The sequence below is a fragment of the Botrytis byssoidea genome (assembly GCF_014898295.1).
Source record: "Botrytis byssoidea strain MUCL 94 chromosome Unknown BBYS_001, whole genome shotgun sequence".
NCBI lineage: Eukaryota > Fungi > Ascomycota > Leotiomycetes > Helotiales > Sclerotiniaceae > Botrytis > Botrytis byssoidea.
The window spans coordinates 932,204-956,086 of NW_024065842.1; the positions used below are offsets into that span (position 1 = coordinate 932,204).

Consider the following 23,883-nt stretch of genomic DNA (forward strand, 5'->3'; position numbering starts at 1 on the left):
GCTACCGATCCAGGAACAGGAACAGGAGCTAAAATCTAGCCAAATGCTTTTTTGATAACCAATGGAATGATGTTGGAAATTGGTCGCGTGAGTTTTTGTATGAAACAAATGATAGGTAAGGATTAAGATAGAGCTAGCTATGCTAAGCTAAAGACTTTCATAGCCAGCGGTTAGCCTCGCAATTTGTCGTGGTCCACACACAGTAATAGATCCACAGGGCTGAGGAAACTTTGCCCTAGTAGCCTTATGCCCAATATGATGTACAAGGATATATTTGGTCTAGAACTTTGATAGAATTCTGCTGAATCATATTGGATATAATTTTTGCGAACAGCCCATTGGAAACAGTAGTTTCTTGGATAATTTTGTGAGAAATGGACCACATAGACTCATCTCTTGAACAATATTACCAGCGTTCTACGTAGGTACACAAAATTATTATATCATGAAACTTACCATACATGCCCTGTAAACAATCACCAGAGCCTCGATATCCCCTTCATCGGCTTCATAAAGAAGGAAATATACGCAGAACTCCCCAGTACCTTTTACTGACAAGAAACAAGCATAAAAAGGTAAAAACCTCTCCCTCTCCACTCGGAGAATAAACCCATCTTCCACTAGGACTCCGGAAGTAACGAACCACCAGCCAACCATCGTGACAGCATTCCTAATCCGTATACCTTCTAGGCATAAAAAGTGGCGAGCAAATCAGCGACTAAACTATAGACCGCATTTTCTCTACTATTTGCTGGAGATGCACTTCGAGAAAACTTCTCTCAAGGTACGGCGTAACTGGAAAACATGATCTCACATCAATTTTTACCAGGGGAAATTATTTTTATTTCATTTTATTTGATTCACCGCTGCGAACCAAAAGGTTGAGATGAGGTGCTATGGCCACCCGCGAGATTTTCATCGCATAATTCTCCGGAAAGGTCGTTCCGTGAGTGGTTCATGATATTTGAGTCCCATGTTCTTGGGCAGCCTTTCTCAAAGCCTGTCGTGGCTGGGTCTGCACGTATCTAGAAACTTTATTGTATGAAGATTTTCTGATGTTCCAGATTGAGATGCAAATCGCTAGATTTGAGCTGAGTATATATTGAGGGAAAGTCGTCGCAGTTTGTAAAAGCTCTTTTGAAGATCGTAGTATCGTACATTCCTTTTGACAGTGTAACGAACGCTCATTCATTTGTGGGAGACGAAAATTCATCCATTCGCATTATTTCTGAAATCTAGAAAGCAAAGAAGGAAGCGAATAATCAATTTCATAATCTAATAATCCTCAAATCACAATATCAAGAATCGAAACTTTTCAACCCTTGACCACCACGCCCAAATAATTCCATGAAATTCGAGTCTCGATCCCCCCACATCGCCGTGGCCCCTTCCACCGGCGCCCGCATCCTCTGTATCGACGACTATAACGACGGCCGCGGCGTCTTCGTGCAAGCCTACCTCGAATGTCTGCGTCTCTGGCAAGCCAACTGTTCCTCAGACCGGCGCTGGATATTCAATGACATCTTCTCCGCGGGACTCTATCTCGCCACTGACTTCAGCAAAAACAATCGTTCTCTCTTTCGACATGAGCTCCGCAGACCCAAGCAAGAAGACCGAAGCAACAATTCTCTCCACGCATTCCAACAGTCCAAAGCATGTGACAGCTCCGAAAAGCGCGCCATCTTAGCGCGCGTGGGAACGAGAGAGATGAGAGGAATTCATCGTGAGGATTTCGGGACCAAGGATATGATTATTTGTTTTGATCATGGGGATATGGAGATCTTGGCTTCGTTGCGCGATGAAGCAGAGCGGGAAACACGCGAGTCCCAGAAAGCGAAGATCCATTATATACCGCTTGGCAAGGGATGGGAATATGATTTAGACGCTTTTGCGTGGGCGAGAAAAAATGTTCGACAGTGGGCGACTAAGTACCTAAGATTTAGAGAGCCAGCTGAGTTGATCAGGAATGGAAGTTGGAGGACGATACAGGTGGTAATTAATGAGTATGAGTGGATAGCTTTGGTGAAGGATCACGAGAGGAGATTGAGAAAGATCGGAGAGAGAACACAATGTGCTTTTCATTTTGGTAGAAGCGATTATGGGAAGGTGGTTAGTGTCACTGGGGGGAGAAGAGATATTGAAGTTGCGACAAGGATGATTTTGGAGAGCTTCTAGGCTGTTGAGTTCCTTTCTGAGCAGTGCTCTTGTTTTTCATGTTTTCTTTTACAGAAGTTTTTGCTGGGCTTTTTGGGGGTTAACGATACCATGACATAGATTACATCATATATAGATTTAGACTAGACTTATGCTCATACCACTGGGTACGGATTGCAAGATTCGGGAAGTGGGAGGAGATGCAGCTTGTAGATATAGTTAGATTTTCTTTGTATTGAGATAGGGGAATCAGTATCCGACGGAAAACAAGAGTAAAATAGAATGTTTGAATTTTTCTTATTTGGCAGACTGATTACTGTTCACTTGCATTGTGAGTGACTATTTATATAGACTAGAACGAAGGAAGATGCTTTACACGAAACTTCCACTTGGAGCCAAGGTGTAGCGAAATGACTAGTCGTGGACGTGCAATTATATGTGAAATATCATTGAAACCAATGATATGTGATTCAGGGTAGCTATGGACCCTTTAAAGAACATGATTTGATTGAAAAAGCCGGGTTTCTATGATGTACATCAACTAGTACGCCAACTGGTATATATTTCCAAACGCCAATCTCCATATACTTCCGTAGAGGCATGTTACCATCCACATTTCCCTGTCGATCATGTATTCGTTCATGACGCATCCTTCGCTAATATATCACATAAATCTATAATTCCGTACACCGTATCCCATGTTTTTCGCCATCTGGATTAGTCGATTCTGTCTAGTTCAATTCAACTTCATTGCCCATATTTCTTGTCTTTTGCAATCTCGCCTTTCCGATTGTCGCCTGGGCACCTCTGCCTTTCCAACTTCATTGGCATTATCATTGCCAACTCAGGACAATACTCGAAAATCTTCTTCCTCTGATTAGGGTCCCTCCAGACATCCTCCGGAAGCACCTTTCCTCCATCTCGTACATGAAATCCCATGGGTCTCTCATGATATCTGTCTTCGACCGAGAAATGATCTTCTTTTTCACCGCTGGCTACTCGTGCTCCTGGTAATAGCGTGATACGTTTCCCATACCACTCATCTTCGGGGGTCGTATCATTAATTCGGGATTGAAACCCGAGTATCTTTTTTACAGTGGAAATTCTTCGGAATGAAAGCCCACCATTGCCTGCGAAGTAATCACCGGCGATTCTATACGAATGTGTCAATCTTGACCCCCGAACGGTATTAGATTGCTTGAGAGCAAAGTATCTCTTACCTAGGAGCGCCAGCCCAATCATAGTCTAGCCAATCATTCAGACTTTCTTCCGAATTTCCACACATAATACTATCCGACTCATATTTGAGCAACCATTCGACCTCCGGCATAAATTCGTCATAGAATCGAATATCTGTGAGCACCCTGAAAACATCCTCCTTGCTATCCACCTTCCACGGCTTGGGAAGAACAATTAAGTCCAGTTTTCCATTAGCCTTGTGATATTGTGTTGCGAAACTGCGAGACACAACTTCTACACTCTTATTCGTGCCGATGAACGCAAAGCGCCAATCCGGTGGCACAACGGAAATCATATGTAGGATTTGCGGGACGAGATGAGGAATAGGTCTGCCTTCGATGAGAAGTGCAACTTTGGAGGCATTGAATTGCGCGCGCGGGTCGTGGTTGGGATACCAGTCTACTTTGATGGCGGGAATCTTCTCGGCGGCAGATGATAGTTTGTCTTTGATGTGTCCTTCGACAACTGGTCGATAGCGTGGGAGAAAATATGCCATCCACCATCTAGCATGAATAATTAGGTTATGTTCTCTGATCTGCGAAGTGCGTTTGTCTCTGGAGACAAGGCTGAATTGGGCGCAAGACTTACGTTGCTATCAGTGCTACCAGTAACAAAATTCTGGGTTTATTGATTACCAGTACTCCATTACCCAAAGGACTAGACCGAGAGGGCGACGTCGACATTGTTTTCGCACAGCAAGAAGAAGAGAAGGTATAGCTCCAATATATTCCAAATAAGTGAATGTCAAGAAGCCAATTCGTTTTCCGCAATAGTAATAAAAAAACGAGAAACTCGCCAAAGATCAAAACATAAGAAATGCAAGCGGGCTAGAATTGAGAAATTGATTCGACCTGCTACCTTACATGAATGTGCATGATGACGCCTCTTTCAATCCAGACACCGTAGATTCATATACCAAAAGAAGGAGACTCAATGGAGGAGATATGATGTGATATGGGACGAGAAGACAGGAAGCTGGATTACCATTCTCCCCAGCCAAGAGATTTAAAACGTGGTTTGGGCATTTAATATTATGGAGGGCGTAGAATTTAATCCGATTTCTGTGTTTCTGATATGCCCCAATATTTGTTATCTAGGTATGCTCTTGCTGGCTTAGGTCGGTGTTCATACTGGTCCCGACATCCATCTACAATGGACATTTGGTGTGCTACCATAATCTATTATAGGAAATATATCTCAACTGTTAGTTATTCCTTTTGAAAATAAAAATATATATTCTGAGTATATAGACACATAGCCACCATCTTACCAATTGGGAAATAATATATTCGATGGGATTGCCAGTTCCGGTGGTGTGAGGAAGAAAAAGATATCATTTTCCGGAGCGTTCCTGTGGGGGTTTGCTTACAAGACATGATGGCTATCATGAGGAATGTGGGAAGCCCATTCATTCAGACGTCTGGCTTCCCGCCACCATGAAGAATTTCATTTATGAGTCAGTAGTGATAGTGTAGTTTGTGGGAAGAGATGATAAGTCGCAATTCATGACAAACATAACGATTATAAGTTGATGCAAAATTTGGAAGAAAAATTACAATTAATTAAAACTACTAATTAATCAGTCTATCTAACAACCTGTAACTCCACGTCATATACATACAACAACAACCCTTTTCACATGAAATAACCGAACCCCTATCCTTATTTACCAGTCATGCCATACCATATTACCATCCTACACCTCCATTTGCAAAAGTTGGAAACTCCTTCCCGTGATGCGATACAGAACATAGTCTATATTCCGGACACCAATCAAGTAATTTATCCATTTGATCCTCTTTCCACTTGTGTACGCGATGTAATCCCAATGGGTGTGGATAGTCGATTGATTCAACACTGAATGTACGTGTGACTTCTTCGGTGGGCAAATTGACTGCACCATCATCTTCTGGATCAATGCCAATATTTGCTTCGTCGCCTTGTAACTTTCGTAATCTAGATTATATCGTTAGTGCACGCCTGTGAGTGGAGAAATCTTGTCATACTTTTCCTGATACCATCGATCTTCTGCCAATTCTTCTTCTGGTTCTTCCTCCTCTTTCTTCTCTCTCTCGTTGTTCTGCTTCCCATTCTCCTTTCCGTTTCCATTCAACTGTGTTTCTTTATCAACTTGCTTGCCTTTGTCTTCTTTCTTGGTGTCCTCCTGATTCTCTGCCTGGACTTTTTTTCTCTCGTCTTCCAGCTTCTTTTTGATCTCCTGATCCATTTTCTTCTTCTTTTCTTCCTCCGACTTCTTCTTCTGAGCTTCTTCCTTTTTCTTCTGCTCTTCCTCCTTCTTCTTCTGCTCTTCCTCTTTCTTTTTCTTCTCTTCTTTTCTCTTCTTCTCGTCCTCTATTCTCTTCATATCGTCAGCAAAGTCCCAATTTTCTAGAACCCTTAACATGCTACTTCTTTTCCTCATACTCAAGCCTCCCCTATGACCCTTATCCTTGACAGGCGTCCCAACCAAGTCATAAGCGAAAAAATCATCAACACTCGTTGCAGCATTAGAACACAACATGCTATCGCTGTCAAAAAGCAGGATGTGCTCTGCCGGTGCGAGATTCTCCCAAAACCACGTATCTGTCATGAATTTGTTTCTTGCTTTGAGGTCTGTGAAAAGAACGGTTTGTGGGAGATTTCGAATTTGAATGAGACCTTGTCTAAGGTATCGCGAGAGTGCCGCAGATGTGGAGAACCGAGCCACATCTTCGATTGAAGTATATATAAGTATGGGCCACGTTGGACCAAGAACACTGCCAAAATGCAGGACTAGAGGTATAACTTCGGGACGATAGCTATCCTCTATGATCACCGCCACTTTATTGAAAATTGTTCCGTTGAAGTAATCTCCGAATTCATCCGTTACAAGATTCGCTTGTGTTGTAGCATTTGGATGTTCTCCAGAGAACAGATTCGGAAGGGAAAGAGCTAGTTTCGGTGAGTTGAAACTTTTCGTGTGATTCGAATAGAAGTTAATGGCATCATGGTTCGGATTAGAGAGTTTGACGGTCCAGATAATTATGAGGAGAATAAGAGCCCCGAACCCGATGTTTCGAGCTTGACGTTGCTGTATATCGACCGACATGACCTGTGACACTGCCGTCCTCTCTCAAAGGATCTTGATCGGAAGATTTTCTCAAATATTGATGAATGTATCCTTCTACAAACAGTTCTGAGAAGTTTACCGAAGCATCGAGTCGGATATGTATGACCTCTGAAACGAAATTGACAAGCTATGGAAGCTCAATTGATGTTGAAAAGAATACTTTTCTGTACTTGCAAGAAAAGGCTTGGCCATGAGATATGAGATAGGGCATATCAAAAAATAATTAATGAGGTCTCACATGCTTTCGGCAAGATAAGAAAATATGTATGAGAACGATCGTCACAAATCATTGAGTTCTTGGTTTTCTCCTTGATTCTAATGAGGCATTCTCGAGGCAAAACTGATATCCAAAAAGCCATCTTTCATGCTTTGAAAAAGGGGTATAGCATAGAAATTTCGATAGTGCAATGAGATGCTCATGAACTTTCAGAACATCCTTTTTCCTAGAATCGATGTCGCCAACGCGCCGTTTCCCTTACGACTTGAAGACCAGGCATTTCAAAAGCCATCGTGGAAATTGAAATTTCCGAAAACAAACTTCAGCAGTTGAGTCCTGCAAGCAGATGGTTGTGGCATTCAAAATCAGCCGTGTTTCGGAATCCTATATGCCACAAACACATCAAGCAAGGGAGATCACCACATCCATCTCCCCCTCATTTCATCCCACATCATATCTCAGCACATCTCAAACGAGCTGATTTTCTGGCCGGGCAAATAAGCCACGAAGGAAGGAGAGGACAGAGTCAGCCCATATCACGAAAGTATAGCCGGAACGAGATGTTAATTCCGAAAGGATGTATGATCGGATATGATCGATTTGATAGGAAAAGAGCAGGAAAGAAGGAAGAATGAGCCCTGTCTATTACTTCCCGGTTTGACCGGGTACTTCAAAAGCGTGTGAGATTATAAGAATAAACTGGAATAGAACATACGCAATCAATTCTATCGTTTAATAGGGTGGATAGAAACGATGAATTAAGTGCCACTATGCGAACAATATTTACCGGACGATCTACTAATTAATTCTTGGTCCACCTAAGCCGAAGCTAGGATACTACCAAGATACCAACTTTTTCATCCCACGCTTCTAGTCTTTTACTCCACGCTGCTCAAGCCTCAAAGATTTATCAATCCAAAAATGTATGTAGATCCCTTTTCTTCCATACTACTCTGTACTGTACCAGCAAAGAACCCTTGAATCTATGGTAGCATCCGTTCCCTTCAAAAAGCTTCTTATCCATTCACAACATCACGTTCAAAAGTTAAAACTGCAGGCCGCGTCATGCTAATGATGAATTTCTTATCGCTATGATTTGACACTTTTTTATCTACAAGAATTCGTGTCTAATATTGAATTTTACAATTAGCCAGTTTTCAATCTGTATATGATCAAATTGCTCGTTTCTCGGCCCTCCAAATTCATATCTGTCTGGAGCTAAGAGCTTTCTTTCTGAGCCCATTGCGGCAAAATTGATACTAAAAAACACAATCATGTCGTCGCCAAATGGTGGGATGACTGTGGAGGATATATGGGCCACCACATCATCATCTATAGTGGTCGCATGGTCGAAAAGCACAAGACGGATGCGGGTTGTTGGTGGAGTAGTTTTATTTTTGTAAGTCAACCCCATATTATATTTCAATTACATGCAATATACTAACACCATGTTCTTAATTAAGTATTCTTTCCGTTCTGCTTTTTAGACCTTCGATACCAGAGAGTCCTTCACTCCCCTCACTACCTACGATCCCCAAAGTAACTCTTGACTATGGTGCACCAGGACCCACCCAATTCAATCAATCCAAAGTAGCGCTTCTGATTGAGAATCGCGTCAATCCAATTCTTTCTCCTCTCATGTTACATTTCATGTCCGTCGTACCTCCCGATTGGCGCTTCCGCTTTATGGGAAGTCTCGAATCTGTCGCGCTCATGAATACCAGCCGGGCAATTCGCCAGCATGTCAAATCAGGAAAACTCGATCTGACGTATATTCCCGCCAACATGTCCACCGGGTCTCAGGAAGAGATCAGCAGATTCCTGACGAATCTATGGCTCTATGAGACTGTTCTACAACCTGCAGAGTGGCTACTTGTTTTTCAGACAGATAGCATGCTCTGCGCAAATAGTAGACAAAGTCTCAACAATTGGCTGGATTACGATTGGGTAGGAGCACCCTGGAATCCTAATGGGAAGTTTGGAGGAAATGGAGGATTGAGTTTAAGACGCGTGAGCGCCATTGTTGATGTTCTCCGTAATCAAGTACGGGTAGATGATTCGGAGGCAGAGGATGTATGGCTTACCGATCGATTGGGACATCGACCTGAGGCCAAACTTGCAAATGGAACGACTTCACTCACATTTTCGGGAGAAATGCACAGTGGACAAGGAGAGCGAGTAGCTGCCGAGAAAAAGAAGGGGAAAGGCAATGATGGGACAAAAGTTGGTGAATTGATTAAGGGAGTTGATGATTGGAGAGATGGATTTTATGAACCGATGGGTTACCACACTGGTGGGAGTGGAGTCACACTTCATGCTGGGATTTGGGGAACACCCGAGAAGAGAAAACATATTTGGGATTATTGTCCTGAGGTAAAGATGATCTTCAAAATGGATGCCGCCAAATATGTCCCAGGGGATTGCAATTCGAATTGGAAACGATGGGATATGGGACAAGAGGGTGTCGATCAGGTAGATGAGAATGTGGAAATCATTGATGGGGTGGAATATCCTATGTTACCTGCAGGTTTAGTACCCTGGTAACGTGAATGGGAAATTCCTTCACGACACTTTTTCATCAATCTCTACTTCAATATTAGGTATTTCTTCTACACGTTTACTGGAGCGTCGCGAGTTGGGATGGGATATAGAAAATGGGGCTGGGTAACATCACATCACATATGTATGGGCTACACATCATAAATAATTTGCTTTTTCTAACAATGGAGCTGGAGCTATGGCAAATATGATATCCATGAGACTATGTGTCCATCTATCTAAAATCAGAGTGGCGTTCATTGCACACCACTTTCAGGATGATCTTTTTGTAACAATTTTTAAGACGTGGTATCCTAAATACACGAATAATAACCTCGCAGAATTACCTCAGTTGAAAACCCTCTCCCGTACCTCTAAATTCAAAACACACACACATCAACAGCATACCCAGCTACCTCCTTACATCCGAATGTCACTCCAAGTTCACCAGTAGCTCTGTTCTTCCCTCCCTTACATAGAATAAGAATCAGCGTCTCAGCTATAATTTGGGTGGCGCAGTGTGGCGAGACTTCCCCTTGGATGCCAATGTTACTCTAGGGATGGACTGCTACACCCCGGACGCCGCATTTGAGGTTGATGTTTAAAGGATTTGTTTTTGGGGGTAGGGATAGAAGAGGGATGATTTAGGTTGTCAAAGAGTAGGTTTCTATTTTTGGATGGTTAGGTGGGTTGTTGGTAGGTTGATTGAATTTAGTAGGTGGGTTGTATTTATCATGACATTATTGTTTTTGATTGTTGAAAATTGAATATTGAATATTGGGATTGGACAGTTAGATATTCGGAATATGATTTCTCTATGAACGAGAATGTAATCAAACTGTTTGAAAATAACGCTTCAGAATGAACAGCCAAACGCTTTCTGAATGTTGATTCTAAGTCAGATATTTGAGTGCTCTGTATATCTAAGCCTATGTTTGAGGTTCCATTGTTGGTGCTGATACTTATGTATCAATTTTTATTTGGGAACACATTTTGAAAGGCAGTACATTTCATGCATTTCAAGAAACCTCCATCCGAGGTAACCGAAGCATTTCCATCCCATTTCATCCTCCTCTCATTCTTTCTTCGCTAACTCCCTATACCTCTCCAACGTCTTTATATGCTCCACTGCATTACCCACAATCTACTTTTGCACATCATTGTTTGCGCAATTGAAACAAAAAGCATAGTTTCTGCAAACTATTTCTGGAAGATGATTAAGAGAGCAATCGACGTATACTGTACCCAATTCAACAATTCCCTTAAAACTACAAGAGGTAAAGATGGTGCAGATATCTATGAATAGGATAGAGAATTTTCTGACCGTTTTCGTAAGCGCAAGTGTTGTTTGATCTGTGAATATATCTCTGGTCCCTTCGTTGACTTCGCATGCAAGTAGCGCAGATGCTTCACATCTATGCCAATGTTATTCTTCTGGACACAGATTCTTGAATGTCAGTTTGAAGTGCAAATCTCGCCATACGATTATATCAAGTTTTTTTTTAGTAATGGGGCCAATATCATAAAATTTCCATTTGCACGCCATCTCAAAGTGCGTAATTCAATATTTGAGGTCTTGTATTTTCAATCTTCTGACAAAGCCCTCGATTTCGGAGGAAAGCGTACAATGATCCAAAGTCATCAGCTCTTTCACTTACAAAATTAGACGGAAAATCAGGTTCAAAAGTGCATAACAAATTTCAACTCTATCCACGAAACATCTGGCAGATGAGTAACGAAGATTTTTAACCAACGAAATGAAATTCGTCATTCATTGATCTAGTAAAAAGCCAACCTTAGAGACGCTTCCAGAAAGCTTGCAAAGCAACCGTCTTCCAATATCGAAAGAACGTTGACACAAAAATTGGCGTAGCAACCCCAAATACATAATAAGCCCCCCAAAGCTCACTTCCTAATTTCGTAAAAGATGCAAAAGCGAGAACCTTAGCCTCCCATTCTTCAGCACTAATCTCACCCTTCATCAACTGTTCTAACAGCTGCGCATCCAGCGCCGCCTGATCAGTACTCGAAGCCACGTGCGGACGAAACGTCGCCAGCGAATCACCTACGAAAAGTACTTTTCCATCAAACATGGAAGGTTTAGCGATTTATCGATCGTTAATGGCGGAGATGAATGGTTTGGTGGTCTTTTGGACCATTTCGGCGGAGGGGAAGGGGAGGATCTCGAGCGCAAGAGCTTTCTGCTTGTCCCATTTTTGGGGGGCTACCTTCCCAATGGGCAAAGCACTGCGGTGTCTACGCCCATCAACATCCGTCATCACGTCAATGTACTCCTGAGAGCTCTCAGGGTGTTGATTGTACCAGACCCAATTGAGTTGTCGGTGGCCAGGGGAAGTATTCCCATCTTCTCCTGGAATGGTATAGCTATCGCTCGGTTAGATTACAAATACAAGCACTTGAATGAATCACATACAGAACAATATAGCCGCCTTTGTATGCGAAAAATGTCGTTTTGTACGCAAATTTTGTTCTCGTTTTCTCCGAAATCTCACTTTCTAGCGCAATTCCTCTCCAGGCCACATACCCGGCATAAGTAATCTTTAAATTTGGTTGCAAGGCCTGGCGTACTTTTGAAGAAGATCCATCAGCTACAAGGACAAGATCAGCGTGAACTGTCCCATACGTTTCAGTTCCCGTATCTCGGTATTTGACAGTGACTAGCCCATCTTTGTATTCGACTTCAGTCACCTCCTTCCCGTGATCGTAGATAGCCGAGCCTCGCTGCTCCATTTCCTTGTGAGGACGAGCGCAGATGTCACTCTTCAAACCGTCAAAATTGGCTCTCATGACGTTGTACAGAATTTTCCAGCTGGTCATTGCAATAGAGATATTCCACGTGCTTTTAATTTTGACATTCTGATCGAGATACTGGACATTGGGACTCGTTACAGAATATGGCGTCTTGGTCTCGTCATATTTGTTGATAAATGCTTAGGCATGTTCCATGGCAGCTATACCAGCCCCGAGACTCATTTGCTGAGAAAGAGGATTGCGTTCGAGAATCCGAACATTGTGTCCAAGTCTATGAAGCACAATTCCATGGAAAATAGCAGTCAGAGAACCCCCAACCTGTTTGAATAACAATTGTCAGCATGTGAATCACGTTCTGAGTTATCTCCTTACAATCACGACGCTCAAAGGATTTTGGGCCATTTTTGCAAAGTTCTATTTTTCGATGGCGAGGGTGACGTGCGATGAAATTGCACTGTTTTGAAAAGTCGATCAAACCAGTCTGGGCAAGAGAAGAAAAAATTGACAACGTTTGGAAAAATGGGTATATGGACCTGTAGGCAGGCATGAGGCACGATATATAAATGTTGGTTCTCAGTGAATCTTCCCAATTGACACGCAGATCTTGTAACGACACGTCCCGAGGTGGTTTGCATCAGACGGCTATTCGACCAGATTCAGCAATATCCGATCGGTTATCGGCGCTTCTTTGAATGCATCCCCACACTCAAGTTGATGAGGGTGCGTCTAGTGGTGTGATCACCGAATGCTTCCTTGAGCATTCACAGTAAGTTCTGTCCATCACAAGAAGTGCCATGATTGAGTCATAACAACATTACATCAAACAATTTCCCCCAAAGAAAAAATGGAAATATTTTCCAGAACTGAAGTTCGAAATTGAGATTCCCACGAAGAGTGCTAATTAAGCTTGATACATAAAACAGAAGGTGACGAGCCTCTCTTCGCCTTTTAGCAGCAGATCGCAGCGTATTTTCACTTGAAAATACTTCTTGCCTGTTAGATCAGCTTAATCTATTATCAATGAAACCCTGCGTTCACATCCAGTACGAACAGCAGATGGCCTCAGAGATAGCTCATTGCAGGAAGTAACCATAGCCGATGCCTATGTACTAGGAAGCAAGACTCCTACGAGCAATCGCCAGATTCCATACCCGAGGAATGGTACTTGCGCCCAGGAATGATAAAGGATAAATCAGGGGGTTCGCCATTCTCGACGGATATGTTGAAGATCTCTCATCTCAAAAATATCAAGATTTGGCTAACCTTGAATTAAAATAGAAGCCACAGCGGAATCGGCAAGAACTTATTCCTCGTGCAGCTGTGTATTGTCGTCGTCACACTTGTCACGAGATATGATATCAGTCTTGGACCAAACGAGGATGGCCTTGCTGTGTGTAGAGATATGAAAGATCAACTCAAACAACATTCTGAAAGGCTGGATATTTGCTTTATCCCAAGGACATTCACGTAAGATATGTAGAGGGAAAACTATAGGGGGGCAAGTATTACCAAATTCTACATGGAGCTAGCTAGGCAATGCGATGAAGTTAATTCATTTTAGTTCTACCTTGGTGAAATACATTACCTCTTGACACTTTTACCTGTTTCGGAACCCTCAGTGAGGATTTTGATTTTAACGACTAGTCTTCTTTATTTCAGAAACATGAATATAGATATCGCAATTTTGTGAAGAATTACATGGAGTGGAGTAGTATTCCAAGCTTATTCAAGACTTGAGCCGCCTGCCTTCCTAGCTCAACTTCGGACGCACTGACGCCACCAACTAACAGCCAACAAATGCAACATCAATTTCAAAAACACGATTTCAAGGTCACAATCTGCGCCATTTTATTTGGAAAGCCTAGGCTGCTTCTTCAGCATAAGCCTCGTGCGTTCTTTATTAGACCGGCACAAATGGATGAGCTCCCCGCTCGTGTGAGATGATGGGTTCCCGAGGTCATTTTCGTTGATGTATCATGAACAACCACATATGTATTATCATAACAATCTCCTTCCAAAGTCCTTTTTCAGTTCGAGACTATCTGATGCCTTGTGGTATTGATTGACTGGGGCTCGAAATGAGTGCTGGGGGAAGATCACTTTTGTTGCCTAGTGGATAATCAATATTCATCAACCTTGCGGCACAGAATATGCAGCATCGCTACTCCAATTAATCTGTCTTATTTCTCATGCAGCGCTTGATTGTCTTCTCTTGCCTTTCTTTGCCTTTTTCCTATGAATAGCTGTAGCAATATCTTTTATGCCAGCAAAAAAGCCCAGCCTATCCTCTAATCGAGTCTTATAGTTGAATATGTTGCCCATAACTTCTGTATGATTGGGAGGGGTTTATATCCTTATGTTCCCATCATGTTTTATCTTCTGTTATGGGCAGTAAAGGATGTCCGTTATCGACTCGCGGTTCGAAAGGCTGGGTGTGCGATGCCGGTGAAATACTGGCATAAGGATCCACTTGGGTTTGATTTGTTTTTTCGGAGGTTAAAGGACATGAGACGCTGCCGGCCTCTAGCGACTTCACTTTGTGTCACCAACACTTTGAACACAAGGACACGGAATTTTAACACCCCTGCGGAATAGTCAAACCGCTCGAGCACTTATTCTTCTAAAGATCTCGACTAGGAGATTTTACTCTTGACCAGCCAAGCCCAGCAGACTCCCGCGCAATACGTACGAGGGCCATGAATACGTGAGAAAACTTATTTCCTGCTCATTTCTTTTTGAGAAGATCTTTTCTACCACGAAGTAATTCTTTTCGAATAGCTCTTTAAACTGAGCTGCAAGATTGGTCAGCACCCCATCGAGACCCGGTCTCCCTCGCTCTACCCTATCAAAACTGCTCTTCTCACCTTGAAACCAACCTGGCCGCTATTTACAAAACCGTGGGCTGCGATCCCCTCTAAACAAATGCTCTGACTGAAAATAGGCGCCGCCCCTATCATAAGAACCGATCTGTTAATATACTGCTCATAGGTGCAGCTCTGTAAGAGCACAAACCTGGCTGTCATAGACCCACATACCTCGCTTGCAACTATTAAGGGCTTCGGAATTTGCGGATCCGTTTCTCGATCGGAGGAGAGCAGCAGTTGGTAACAACTTCACCCATCCAACTAATACTCTTGACTTACTTGTTGCTTATTATCCCCCAACTTTGGGAAACACGATGCGGATACCAGAGTAATAAGAAGTGCTTCGAAAATTGAGGAAAAGCATCTGTGGTGATAAACAATACCATACTATGGTATATACAAATACAATCCACCTTAATACTCGACAATACCGTACTATTAAAATAATAGCCATCTCCAAACCTCGAATATTGTCAGCTGACGTTATGAATAACGCGAGTATTGAATCCGACCCGATGACTGAAAAGATGTGAATCATCGCGCGAAATAGAAACCAAGAGTTTTTCAACTATCTAAATCAAAATGCGTTCAATAGTGAAAACATCTCCATTCCCAAATGGGTATCAAAAATTCAATTGTTCGATCATTCACTCAGACTTGTGATCTCAATATGTGTTTCAATCTTTGAGCGGGAATGTAATCGCAGTATTAAATGATCAAATAAAACTAACAAATACAAAATTTTCAATGATGAAGATCTCCTAAAACATACCTACATACATTCAACTGAGGATACTTTTCTCGAGACGACTATCCCAACATTATAATGTAATGTAATGCGATAAATTTATATCAGCACACCATTCCCTCTTAGACTCATTAATAAAAGAAGCATAGAAAAAATCATAGTTAGATCTCAATGATCAATAATCAATCATCAACAAAGCACTTACTTTGCCTTTCCCTTCCCCTTCCCCTTTCACCATCTCTCTCCTCGCTATCTCCCAACCCATCAATCTGATTTGCCTATCTATCTACCCATCTATCTATCTACCCATCTATCTATTTACCTACCCACCTACCCACTTACCTATCTACCTACCTATCTATACACCATCACTCCCAAAACACAAAACACACACAAAAAACAAAACATACAAGACCGACTTTATATGAAAGACTTTCAAACCAAAAAAGCCCTCAAACAAAATACGACATTGTGAATCCCATCCCATCCCATCCCATCCCATCCTCTCAACATTCAACATCCAGCATCCAACTAGCCATTCAACCATTCCGCTGTGAGAATCTCAAAAGTAGGTAGTCGAATCAACTCAACTCAACTCAACTCAGTAAGAATAGGTAGATACCCAGATAAACACAAGCACATTATCCAGCTTTTTCATCAAGTACAATACAGTAGGTAGGGAGTTGAAGATGCCAAACAAGTATAGATAGATGAATGAATGAATTGAGATTGAGATTGGAGAATAGATACCTACCTACCTGGGAGCATATTCATAGAAAATTAAAGATTGGATTGAAAATAACAAGTCAATTATTTGATGATTGTAGGTAAGAAAAGGGGTGGAAAGCGGTGGCGATGTATAAAATTAGATGGTCAGACATTTATTTATTCATTCATTCATTTATGCCCCATTTTCGCATACCCGAAGAAGGATCTTATTGTAGAGATGATGAAGGGGTAAATGAATGAATGAATGAATGCATCAAAACTGTACGTCAAACACATATACATACATAACACGGAAGGAGAGAAGTCTACGCTCGCAAGACTAAAAAAGAGTAATACATATAAGTATTTTGGTATCTATCGCGTAAATCAACCCATCACTTTCCTATCAGTGGAAAACACAATATAATAATAATACAAAGATAATCAATCCATCGCCTTGGCAATTTTCCGCCCCAGACAAGAGAAGGGAATCCAGAAAGAAAGAAAAAAAGTCTGTCTAATTGAACAAAGATTGGAAAAAATGTAGTACAAGCACGGACTCGAAGATCGTTTCTGTTCTCGAGAATCCTGATAAGACATCCTCCGCATGTCGATAACCCCGCTTGGTAAGGCGTTGTGATGTAACACTGTACATAGTACAGATAGGAAAGTGAATGCGTGATAAGGCGATCCTTCGGATGAACAAACACCGACTGACAGCGATGGATGGATGCACTGAGCTCGAAACGCCTACTGAAGCAGGCCGTGAAATTTCTTATGAGAAATCATAACCATGTGGAATAAATAGATGACGCACGTATAACGTTCGCCACTTTATTTCTTGGCTTGGGTTTTGTGTTTGATCATTACCATTGAATATCTGATACATGAATTTCGTTAACAAGAATGTTCGACATTTGACATAAAAACCAATTTAAGATAAATTCTCGATTGATACTTCAATACGAACTCGGATGACAATCTTTAGGGGCAGACTTTTAAATAGATTGACACCAAGAAATGCATGGAAAAACGGGTGCTGGCCGCTTACTGCTCGCCAAGAATTATCCGGCTAGGATCCCCGAGAATGGATGATTTGGAGTTTGCCCAAGGGAAATTGGAAGACAGAAAAGGGGTTCAAACTTACGCAACAATTCCTGCAATTGCAATCAACACACCAATTACTGATTTATCACCCACAGCGCGTCCAGAAGTCATCCATCCAAGAGCGACAATCGAACATGTTTTAACATGGCCAACAACAGTACTCGATACCGGACCAGTTTGGGCAATAATGAAGAATTGTGACAAATTAATTAGACATGCGAAACCGCCCGACTAGAAGATGGAGTTGTTAGCTGACATTGCAATTTGCATATACGAGTTTAACATTAATACGAGAGCACATACCATCATAATCATAACCCATCGGTTGACAGGCACCTCCGCCCAAACAGGGAAAGTGTCGACGAATGGAATAACGTAGAGCAACATGAAAGCTGCTAATGGTGCTTGGCTAAATAATAATTGCATGCTGTTGACTTGCAATTTCTTGTGATAACTGGCGATCCATACTGTGTAGAGAGAACTGGCGAAGATTCCGGAGAATGCGAAGATAACTCCTAAGGTACTGGTGGTTTGGATGTTGGCATCAGCAGCAGGTAGTGAATCGTAATAAGAAACCATTCCTACGCCGAGACAAGCTGGTATCAAAGCATATATCGCATTCCTAGGTAAGGTGGATCGGTATAAAACGAAATTCATAAGAGCGACAGTTGGTGTGAGGAGAATTCGAGCTACTTGGTAGAAGGTAACTGTCGAAAAGGCAAGAGATAAATTCGGGAGGATGACATTCAATGCCATGGAAATAGCGAGTGGAAAGATGTCCTTGACTGCAATTCTTTTGGGTGTGAAGAAAGCGAACCGTGGTCGCGAGAGTGTGAAGAGCGTCAGCCATGTTACTGTGAAATGGAAGGCAGCAAATGTGAGTTGTGCGAGTTTCAATGAAGGATCTGAAAAGATTGCCTTGTTGGTGAAGACCTAAGAAATTGTTAAGACTTTGTGAGGAAGTTCTCGATGTTAAAAAAACTCACAATACCGATTGTCGCAAGTGTATTTACCACCATCCAAATTATTGAAGATCTCACAGAACTTTCCGGTGCTTTGGGTTTATCTTCTGGTGGTGGCGCCAGTAAATCTGCTCGTTCAATATCTTCTTCCAGTTCCTCTGGTGTTCTTAAGTTGTAGTCTCCATCCTGTGAACCCATCAAAGCACGTTTTTCGGTCTTATCATCAAATCTCTCTTCTGTCGATGCAGAGCTGATCGAAGGCAAACGATCCGTTGATCTTTCCGCCATAATGTATGTATATCTTGGGGTTTTGCAATATCAAGAGACGTGTAGAGAGTTGATCAAATTCAAGTGTATCAAAAAGAGATGGTCAATTAATTAGAATGTAATATATTTAATGTTGAAGGGTTTAAGAGAGGAGAATAATTTATCATGACATATCGTAGAATCCTGAGTGAACTCTTCAGGGAATCTTTTCAGCTAGTTCATCCGGAGACAGATGAATTTAATATCGAAAACAGCCTTTTGAGTAATAAAAAAAGCTCATAAGCATTTAATATTACTGGAATCACATCGCCGGGGTGGGTAGCTAGCAGGCTAATTCTAAAACATGCCACGCTTATGATTTGAATGTAGGGGTATTGTAGATGAATGTCCCTAGAGAGGTAGTTGTGATTATAGATCGGATAAGAAATCAAAATAAATCCCTATGGAATGAACTTGTGTTGTGCTACATTTTTACCATGTAGATCTTTCCCTTCTTCATCTATGCCATAGAGTCTGTTGTACCGGTACTCGAGTCTATTCTCATGGGTGTAACTATACGATTGAACTGTGGTGTCAAGATCGTTTTGATGTTGGAGATCCATTAGAAACCTACCTACGCAGTACAACCCTCGAGAACCCTCCCCTCGATTGTGAGACCGCGTAGTCGACGTCGTTTGGTTTGAACTTCTGTAACAATCTTAAATCTTAAACCTTATATTCCTACTTAATTCAGTGGATACTCGAGTCCATATTAATCCTATAAGGATTTCTTGCCCAAGGCTCGGTCGTACATACGCGTCCTGGAAGAGTAGATTTCATATGCCAAAAGAAGGAGAGTTATCGATCTAGATGGCAAATAAGAAACGAAGAAACATCTCATCTCAAATAGATTGATTATATTTGACAAAGTATCTAAAGTATGACAGATCATGTAATCCATCAATCCCGAGGTCATATATATCAGAATCCTCTTTCTTCCTTTTACATGGTGGCTGAGATCTTGTATCATATTCCCAGAGATCTTGATTGGAGCCCTGGATTGACCCTATCGAAAAAGGCTGATTAGTAATCGAGATTCTCCAAATTCATAATACGATGTGCGAGAAGTGTGGCTTGAGTTCATCTGTTCGAGGTCTCTCGTCGCTGATCTCTTTTGACATCGAGGAGACGTCTCTCGTACGTATGTGGTCGAATAGCTATTCGGTTATTTGCTATTAGATATCTGATATACAGAGTACAAGCATAATAGCACAGCCTCGAGTGCTGGACACCGAGATATCTATCGTCAAACATTAGCAGAGTATCCAAGATATGCATTCACTCAAGTAGATGCTGATGTAAGGTACCCTCCTCCTCCTCCTCCTCCTCCTCCTCCTCCTCAGAAAACTCCTTGCACCCCACTGTAACGTTTTTACCATACGAGGTATTGTTCTCGAATGCACTTACTTATACCAGCAAAGTCAGCGAAGACTACTTTTTGTCCAGTACGAACTTGTAACTTGTAACTGATGATTCTATTAGTGCTGAGATATTAGCTTCCCTCACTAGCTAGGGTGAACACATCATGATCCATGCACTAAATCCGTTCAAACCACCATTCAGCCCACTCAATCCACTCAACCCACGTTGACAACTAAATAACCATATTCTCAAGGGCATCCAAACATGGGCTTATTACTTTCGTTTCCATCCACATCCATTCGTATAACAAATCAGATCCCACCCCATCCGTGGCAATGAAGATAATCCAGAAGAAATTCCGACTCCGTCTCCCACCATATCTCCCTGCAGATGCCGCCATTTACCAATCTCGCGCTCGCTCTCATTCTCACTCTCACTCTCACTCTCACTCTCACTCTCACTCTCACTCTCACCTGCATGTCCTTTTCATTATTACTTAAAGCATAGCCTTGTTTAGGATTGGATCTACCACTGTTGCAGTCTTGCTTTTGCGAAAATTTAATCATAATCATATCTCCCTGCATCTGCCAATTCGTCTGGTCTCTTAAACATTCCTTGGCTTTTCCTCCTGCAGCCTCCTTAAATAATAAAGCTCCTCCATACCCTCCTTGCGCATTCTTAGGACCGGCGAACATCTCCTTGTGTTCTCGTATATCCATTCTTTTCAATTCAACATCATTTGAAACGTCTCCCTTCTTCCCAGTCGAACTTTCGAATTTGCGTATATCGCCCTTCAAATATAATGGCTACGAACGGTACAGGTAGGAGTTCCCTAAGGACTATTTTGTTCCTCTGCCATTGAGTCGAGAATCATTCACTAATTCGTCTCATTCACAGCTCCCTCTTCTGCCAATGAAGAGCAGAACAAATTCTTCGAAGATTTCGGCGTCTGGAAGGAAGCTCCTATACTTGTAGGAAGCACCAAATTCACGCCATTGCCAGATGTTAAGAATATCATGATTACGGGAGGAGCGGGGTTTATGTAAGGACACATTTGTTTGTGCAGCACAGAACGAATCTTTAACCTTTTATTAGTGCGTGTTGGCTGGTACGACATTTGACATTGACATATCCCGATGCTTATAATATTGTTTCTTTCGACAAGTTGGATTACTGTGCTTCATTGAACAACACCCGGGCACTCAACGACAAGCGCAACTTTTCCTTCTACCATGGTGATATTACAAACCCATCGGAAGTCGTAGACTGCTTGGAGCGATACAACATCGACACAATCTTTCATTTCGCAGCACAATCTCATGTCGATTTGAGTTTCGGAAATTCATATGCCTTCACACATACAAATGTTTATGGTACCCACGTTCTTCTCGAGAGTGCCAAAAAGGTTGGGATCAAAAAATTCATTCATATCTCTACAGATGAGGTCTACGGAGAAGTTAAGGATGACGATGATGATCTTTTGGAAACCAGCATTTTGGCACCCACAAACCCATACGCTGCGAGCAAGGCAGCAGCTGAGATGCTGGTACATTCTTACCAGAAGAGCTTTAAGCTACCTGTGATGATTGTACGCAGTAACAACGTTTACGGTCCACATCAATACCCTGAGAGTGAGCATTTTTGTCAAAATCTCGAAATTCACAGCTAACAAGTAGATAGAAATTATTCCAAAATTCAGTTGTTTACTCCAACGTGGGCAACCAGTTGTATTACATGGAGATGGAACTCCCACCAGAAGATATCTTTTCGCTGGTGATGCAGCTGATGCATTTGATACTATTCTTCACAAGGGTACAATTGGACAGATCTACAACGTTGGCTCATACGATGAGATCTCCAATTTGACATTATGTTCAAAGTTACTTACATACTTGAACATCCCCCACAGCACACAGGAAGAGCTTCATAAGTGGGTCAAGCATACTCAGGATCGACCTTTCAACGATCATCGATACGCGGTCGATGGAACCAAGCTCAGACAATTAGGTTGGGATCAAAAAACCAGCTTCGAAAATGGAATGGCGATCACTGTTGACTGGTATCAGAGATTTGGTGAAAGGTGGTGGGGTGATATCACCAAGGTTCTTACACCATTTCCCACAGTTGCTGGTTCGGAAGTGGTCGGTGACGATAAAAATCCGGTTGAAGAACTTGGAGAAGAGATGGTGGTCGACGCTGATGATAATATGATTTTGGGCAAGAAAAGGAAGTTGAACGGCGTTCCGGGTGGAGTGGCTCAAGCAGTGGAAGCATAGATTATTTTGATTATAGTCTCCGACTCACCTGCACTGCATTAATTGCACTTCAGCTTCTTGCTTGGCGGCGTAGAAAATGGATTGGTGATTGGTGATTTAGGGGGTTGGCTATCGGACACAATTTTAGAGCGTGCGTTTTTTATATTCCCCATGGGTAGATCTAGTTGATTGGTGGTACATCCATAGATGATGTTGATGTTAGAGACTTATTTATGAATATTGGCGGGACTGGATTGATAAGTATGAACTAGGATATACTTGATCACAAAATAAAAAGATATCATTTTTTTTGGAAGATCAATCTTCGTCATCGGTTCTTTCTTGGACACAGAATATCAAGTGAGATTCTGGAATAAGAACATCTTCGGGCTTGGCATGAGGGGTTGTGTAGTATGTTTCTGCTTGGTAAAATTGTGATGATATGTGAGACATACTGATCGATGGAAGTGCCGTGGGTGGGGGTGGTAGTAGGAGGAGGGAAGGGACGGGGTGGCTTTGGGACGATTAGAGTAAGATTACATGTCTATTGAGTTCTGGGCACCTGGGTCATTTACCATTAGTTTTTGTTTTTGTTTTTGTTTTGTTTTCGTTTTTTCCCCTGGGGTGTGGGGGTTTGTATCATTTTTCTTCTTGAATATGGGTGTGAGAAGGAAGGGGGGTGGGGGGGAGGGGGGGCTGAATTGAGAGGAGGAGAGGATAGGTGAGTAGGTAGGTAGGTAGGTAAGTGGTTCATGTATACCTAGGTATTGGGGAAGAAAAGAAATGTTCATTGATGATTTGGGACTTGGGGTTTGGGGGTTGGAAAGTGTGGAAAGTGTGGAAGCCATGGCGACGCTATTGGAATTTTGGAATGCTACTGAGAGGTTGTTGGGGAGCTGTTGGGGAGCTGAAGAGATTTGGTGGAGGGGGAGGGGAAGGAGGAGGGGGAGGGGGAGCGGTGTGTGTGTGTGTAGAGGTATGTATGATGTTTGTAGGTATGTATGTGTGTAAGATCTTGTAAGATATAGATGTGATGTGATATGATATGAGATCTTGTATATATATATAAATGTGACGTGATGTATATGTGATGTGTATATATACCTACCTATGTACGATACGTACGTATGTACCTATATATGTATAATTATAAATAAGATTCGAAAACGCAAGGACTTGAATCTCATGACCAATTTCATTTGCTATGATGTATTATTGGTAAGTTTGGCGGAATGGTACAGATTTGGTATGCAATTGAGATGGATGGATGGGATGAAGTTTCAACGAATGGGTTTTTGTTGATTAAAAGATGGGCTGTGTTGTTGTGTTGTGTTGTGTAGTGTAGTATGGAGGTGGCGAGGTATTTTGATTCTTGCTATATACTAGGTAGTGATTGAAGTTGGAATTGAATTGTGATTGGAATGGTTTTTATCTATATGGTTAGGATAGATAGATGGATAGAATGATAAATTATTGATAGACAACTATAGAGAATATTGAGATAAGTATGTTTAGTTCAGAGTTTCGAGAGTTTACCGTAAT

General features: G+C 41.9%; 8 protein-coding genes across 8 annotated transcripts; 3 read left to right on the forward strand and 5 right to left on the reverse strand.

Annotated features, from left to right (window-relative positions):
• Window positions 1-1,347: 1,347 nt before the first annotated feature.
• Window positions 1,348-2,175, forward strand: EAE97_000281 (uncharacterized protein; the record flags this gene model as incomplete). The annotated part of the gene is made up of 1 exon (XM_038870791.1): window positions 1,348-2,175. The coding sequence occupies one exon, from the start codon at window positions 1,348-1,350 to the stop codon at window positions 2,173-2,175; it is 828 nt and encodes a 275-aa protein (XP_038738152.1).
• Window positions 2,176-2,901: 726 nt separating this feature from the next.
• Window positions 2,902-4,076, reverse strand: EAE97_000282 (uncharacterized protein; the record flags this gene model as incomplete). The annotated part of the gene is made up of 3 exons (XM_038870792.1): window positions 2,902-3,307; window positions 3,375-3,896; window positions 3,982-4,076. The coding sequence occupies 3 exons, from the start codon at window positions 4,074-4,076 to the stop codon at window positions 2,902-2,904; spliced, it is 1,023 nt and encodes a 340-aa protein (XP_038738153.1).
• Window positions 4,077-4,958: 882 nt separating this feature from the next.
• On the reverse strand, window positions 4,959-6,561 carry EAE97_000283 (uncharacterized protein). Its single transcript, XM_038870793.1, has 2 exons — window positions 5,400-6,561; window positions 4,959-5,349 (listed from the first exon to the last, which is right to left on the reverse strand). Exons 1-2 carry the CDS (start codon window positions 6,479-6,481, stop codon window positions 5,082-5,084), a joined length of 1,350 nt encoding a protein of 449 aa, XP_038738154.1. The 5' UTR covers window positions 6,482-6,561; the 3' UTR covers window positions 4,959-5,081.
• A 1,432-nt stretch (window positions 6,562-7,993) lies between these two features.
• Window positions 7,994-9,263, forward strand: EAE97_000284 (uncharacterized protein; the record flags this gene model as incomplete). The annotated part of the gene is made up of 2 exons (XM_038870794.1): window positions 7,994-8,118; window positions 8,183-9,263. 2 exons carry the CDS (start codon window positions 7,994-7,996, stop codon window positions 9,261-9,263), a joined length of 1,206 nt encoding a protein of 401 aa, XP_038738155.1.
• A 2,102-nt stretch (window positions 9,264-11,365) lies between these two features.
• EAE97_000285 (uncharacterized protein) lies at window positions 11,366-12,431 on the reverse strand (the record flags this gene model as incomplete). Its single annotated transcript, XM_038870795.1, has 4 exons — window positions 11,366-11,642; window positions 11,692-12,179; window positions 12,312-12,347; window positions 12,402-12,431. The coding sequence occupies 4 exons, from the start codon at window positions 12,429-12,431 to the stop codon at window positions 11,366-11,368; spliced, it is 831 nt and encodes a 276-aa protein (XP_038738156.1).
• Window positions 12,432-17,183: 4,752 nt separating this feature from the next.
• On the reverse strand, window positions 17,184-18,706 carry EAE97_000286 (uncharacterized protein; the record flags this gene model as incomplete). The annotated part of the gene is made up of 4 exons (XM_038870796.1): window positions 17,184-17,229; window positions 17,497-17,687; window positions 17,760-18,389; window positions 18,443-18,706. 4 exons carry the CDS (start codon window positions 18,704-18,706, stop codon window positions 17,184-17,186), a joined length of 1,131 nt encoding a protein of 376 aa, XP_038738157.1.
• A 1,296-nt stretch (window positions 18,707-20,002) lies between these two features.
• On the reverse strand, window positions 20,003-20,805 carry EAE97_000287 (uncharacterized protein; the record flags this gene model as incomplete). Its single annotated transcript, XM_038870797.1, has 4 exons — window positions 20,003-20,085; window positions 20,132-20,190; window positions 20,364-20,559; window positions 20,583-20,805. The coding sequence occupies 4 exons, from the start codon at window positions 20,803-20,805 to the stop codon at window positions 20,003-20,005; spliced, it is 561 nt and encodes a 186-aa protein (XP_038738158.1).
• On the forward strand, window positions 20,450-22,718 carry EAE97_000288 (uncharacterized protein). Its single transcript, XM_038870798.1, has 5 exons — window positions 20,450-20,499; window positions 20,520-20,907; window positions 20,984-21,128; window positions 21,182-21,717; window positions 21,767-22,718. Exons 2-5 carry the CDS (start codon window positions 20,889-20,891, stop codon window positions 22,360-22,362), a joined length of 1,296 nt encoding a protein of 431 aa, XP_038738159.1. The 5' UTR covers window positions 20,450-20,499; window positions 20,520-20,888; the 3' UTR covers window positions 22,363-22,718.
• The last annotated feature ends 1,165 nt before the right edge of the window (window positions 22,719-23,883 follow it).

Excerpts from the sequence above, each read along its gene's own strand:
- EAE97_000283 (XM_038870793.1), bottom strand. The coding sequence starts at position 6,481 with ATGTCGGTCGATATACAGCAACGTCAAGCTCGAAACATCGGGTTCGGG. Across the intron at positions 5,350-5,399 it reads GATCGATGGTATCAGGAAAA|ATTACGAAAGTTACAAGGCG; the intron begins GTATGACAAGAT and ends GATATAATCTAG.
- EAE97_000288 (XM_038870798.1), top strand. Across the intron at positions 21,129-21,181 it reads ACGGGAGGAGCGGGGTTTAT|TGCGTGTTGGCTGGTACGAC; the intron begins GTAAGGACACAT and ends ACCTTTTATTAG. Across the intron at positions 21,718-21,766 it reads TCCACATCAATACCCTGAGA|AAATTATTCCAAAATTCAGT; the intron begins GTGAGCATTTTT and ends ACAAGTAGATAG.